This window comes from Chiloscyllium plagiosum, chromosome 32, assembly GCF_004010195.1.
Source record: "Chiloscyllium plagiosum isolate BGI_BamShark_2017 chromosome 32, ASM401019v2, whole genome shotgun sequence".
Taxonomy (NCBI): domain Eukaryota; kingdom Metazoa; phylum Chordata; class Chondrichthyes; order Orectolobiformes; family Hemiscylliidae; genus Chiloscyllium; species Chiloscyllium plagiosum.
The window spans coordinates 44,283,241-44,287,409 of NC_057741.1; the positions used below are offsets into that span (position 1 = coordinate 44,283,241).

The following is a 4,169-nucleotide window of genomic DNA, read 5'->3' on the forward strand; positions in this document are numbered from 1 at the left end:
AACCTCACCTCCCCAACCCCATCTCCCCAACCTCACCTCCCCAACCTCACCTCCCCAACCTCATCTCCCCAACCTCACCTCCCCAACCTCACCTCCCCAACCTCACCTCCCCAACCTCACCTCCCTAACCTCACCTCCCCAACCCCATCTCCAACAAAAGCACAATCACTAACCTTCTGCCGGAGTTTCTCTCCTTCTTCCTTACACAGCAACAGTTGCTTTTTCCAATGTTCTACATTATTTGTTGACTCCTGCAATGCAATACTGAGTCGAGCGTTGTTCTCTCCCAAGGTTTCCCAACCCCATCTCCAACAAAAGCACAATCACTAACCTTCTGCCGGAGTTTCTCTCCTTCTTCCTTACACAGCAACAGTTGCTTTTTCCAATGTTCTACATTATTTGTTGACTCCTGCAATGCAATACTGAGTCGAGCGTTGTTCTCTCCCAAGGTTTGGAGTTCCTGCTCCCATTTCTTGGCAGCAGCAGGCCTAAACAGAGAAAAAACATGTCACAATTTCACCCCCTCAAGTTTACTTTCTGTGCTCTCAGCATCTGTTACAGCACCCTCAAGATTCAGATATGAACTAAAACAACAGGAAAAGAAAGCCCATATTTTAAATGTCAGCCATTCTCATCCATGACATCATTCCTCTTGTTTCCAAACCAAACTCTTGGAAGGCCCAATGCAGTATTAAAGAGAGAAAGCAACACAGCAAACTGTACAAGCTGCATTCACTTTATCTATAACTAATTCCCTCTGTGTAAGAATGCCAGGAGATCCTCAATTAGACCATTCATAGGATCAGGACCACAGCTGTGACCCACCTCACAGGCTCTCCTCGGTGCACAGTCTAAGTGGCAGATGAGCTCCAATACTCCTAAGAGACTGCTCAGGGCCCACGATGGACATGTTGAATAATTAATGTGAAGGCAGCTTCGCAATAGCAAGACACTCTGGATGGACACTCAAGGGGATTCAAGTCTCTGGAGTTTGAGATATTTCATGAAAATACTGACAAGCTGTTTGGGTGCTAATGATCTTCAAGTGTTTGACCCTTGACCAAGAGAGGAGGATCACTGTCTGAGTGGATCTGATTCAGAGGGACCTATAACAAGACAAGTGCAGATGGGATGGGAAAATGGATCAGGCGACAGAGTGTGTTCCAACTACTCAAGCTGAGTTAAGAGTGAGAATGAATACTTCCGAAATCCCCAACTATCTGCTGGCGAGTCAGGGGATGTTTATACACAAGCTCCAGGCAGAAACAGCTGCTTTATTTAAAAGAAAATAAATAACAAAGTTTGAACTTATTGAAAGGTCATTGACCTGAAACATTAAACTCTGCTTCTCTCCACAGATGCTGCCAGACCTACAGAGTATTGGCAGCACTTGCTGTTTTTATGTCAGATTTCCAGCATCTGCAGTAGTATTTTAGTTTTTCACAAGGCCAGGCAATTTGTTGGTAGATTATTGTTGGGAGTAAAAAGGCGATGGTAAAACCTCAGAATGAATTTCTCGATGATTGTCACAAATGCACTTGAGGATTGATCATTGAGGCCCCTCCACAATACTCAGGGAGAAATTAGCAACAAGTCTTTCTGAGATCAGAATGGGAACAAATCACTACATGGGATTCCCAGAATGAAGCAGAGGATCAAAGATCTACAAAGAGTAGGTTGTGTAATCTCCACCAGCACAGTCTCAGCCCAGCGGTACCCGTATGTGGAATTACTGTGCAAGGTCTGTTCTAGCACCCTGTGATGCAGGCATGCAGAGCCCTGGCTGTTCCCCTGTGATTCTCTCTCTGTTTGATGGAGTGATTTATCTCACCCTTGAGTTGAGACTAATTTGATCCGGTCATTCTCATTCTTCAGGAGGCTCTCAATGGGAGGAGGACGCGTTGCCTTCTCATCGTCAGTTCCATTTACACTTGATGCTTGTGGAGAAGATGGGGTTTCATGGCTGGACTCCTAAATTGATTAGGAAAGAAGATAGAATGAGGAATTCGGGATCAGATGCAGTCCTTAAACTTTGAGCCTGACAAAAAATGGGATGCAGAATTTACAAGACATTTGGTCCAACTGAGCTGTAACGGGTTTAAGCTCCATATGAGTTTCATCCAAACTTTGATAAAACATAGAAATTTAGAAAATAGAAGCAGGAGTAGGCCATTCGGCCCTTCCAGTCTACTGTGCCACTCAATTTGATCATGGCTGATCATCCAACTCAGTCCCCTGTTCCTGCTCTCTCCTCATACCCTTGGATTCCCTTTATCACACGAACTATATCCGATCCCTTTTTTGAAAACATTCAATATTTTGGCCTCAATTGCTTTCTGTGGCAGAGAATTCCACAGGCTCACTACGCTGGATGAAGACAGTTCTCCTCATCACAGTCCTAAATGGTTTCCCCTATGTCCTTAAACTGTGACCCCTGGTTCTGGACAGCCCAGTCACCAGGAATATCCTTCCTGTGGTTAGTCCTAGTCCTGTTAGAATTTTCTATGTTTCTATGAGATCCTCCCGCATTCTTTTGAATTCCAGTGAATACAGTCCTGACTGATCCAGTCTCTCCTCATATGTCACTCCTGCCATCTCAGAAATTAATCCAGGAAACCTTCACCACATTCCCCCTGTTGCAAGAACATCTGTCCTCAGATAAGGAGACCAAAGTTGCACACCATACTCCAGGTGTGGTCTTACCAAGGCACTGTTCAGTTGCAGCAAGACATTCCTCTCATGGACTCAAATCCTCTCACAGAGGTCAACTCACCATTTGCCTTCTTCACCACCTGCTGCCCTGCATGCCCTCCTCACCGTACCTACCTGCCCTTCTACCTACAGGGGATGGTAGAAGGACAGGTAGATATGCACAAAGTGTCTCTGATCTTCAGTACTTTCCAGTTTGCTCTTTGTCTCCCCCATGATCAGGTTTAGAAAATTACTGCCAGGGCCCCTGATTCTCACCAGCCTTACCTTCCTCAAAAGCTGTGGATGTATCTCAGCCAGGGTTCAGCAGATTTATCCACTTTTAAAGCTACTAACCTCTGTACTACCTTCTCTCTCTCTGACCAAGTAATAGTTTCCTCTAATACTTGACAGTTCTCTGTCCTAATATCTCTGCCAATGTTATCCTTTTCCTTAAATGTAATGTATTTATTGAGGATTGTGTCCACACCTTCTGCACACAGATTACCTGAATGGTCTCCAATGAACCACACTCTTTCCCTCGTCAGCCTCCTGCTTTTTGTAGATTTAGAAAACCCTCTACCCGCCAATGCTCACTCATAAACTTTCTTTGCTTTCCTAATTTACTTTTTAAATTCCCCTGCATTTTTATTCTCCTCTAGGGACCCTGCCATATTGAATCCTTGGTACCTACTATAAAGTTTTCCCTTAATCCTAACTGTAAATTGTATGACATCCAGGGTTCTCTGGTCTTGGTCCCACTCTTTGCCTTTCCAGGAACAGATTTACCTTGTATTCTTGCTGTTTCCTCCTTGAATGCTTCCCACTACTTGGACACAATTGTAACTAGATTGATGCACATTGATCAAATCAAGTAAAATTGGACTATCTCCAATTTAGAACTTTATTCCCAGCCCAACCTTATCCTTTTTCCATTACAAACCTAAATCTAACTGAGTTCTGATCATTGTATCCAAAACGCTCTCCTACATATACTCCAATGTATATGCCTTTCACCTGTGCAGACTCATTTCCAAATATTAGATCCAGGACTCCTCCTCTGTGGATTTTCTATGTACTGGATAAAAAACATTCTCCTGGATATAACTTAAGAAGTTTGCTCTCTCCCTATGTTGCACACTATGTTAATACTTGGATAGTTAAAATCCTCTATTACTCGTATCGTATTCCTACACTTCTCAAATTCAAGAACAGCATCTTCCCCACTGTTATCAGACTTTTGAATGGACCTCTCATATATAGAACATAGAACATAGAAGAATACAGCGCAGTACAGGCCCTTCGGCCCTCGATGTTGCGCCGATCCAAGCCCACCTAACCTACACTAGCCCACTATCCTCCATATGCCTATCCAATGCCCGCTTAAATGCCCATAATGAGGGAGAGTCCACCACTGCTACTGGCAGGGCATTCCATGAACTCACGACTCACTGAGTAAAGAACCTACCCCTAACATCTCT

At 44.0% G+C, this 4,169-nt stretch overlaps 1 protein-coding gene across 2 annotated transcripts in view; it reads right to left on the minus strand.

Annotated features, from left to right (window-relative positions):
- Positions 1–4,169, minus strand: part of homer2 (homer scaffold protein 2) — a 68,126-nt gene that overhangs the window by 11,771 nt on the left and 52,186 nt on the right. For both annotated transcript variants that reach the window (XM_043674592.1, XM_043674591.1), the window contains 2 exons: positions 1,832–1,971; positions 332–488 (listed from right to left, as the gene is read on the minus strand). In XM_043674592.1, coding sequence (XP_043530527.1) covers positions 332–488; positions 1,832–1,971 — 297 coding nt within the window. The remainder of the gene's footprint in view (positions 1–331; positions 489–1,831; positions 1,972–4,169) is intronic.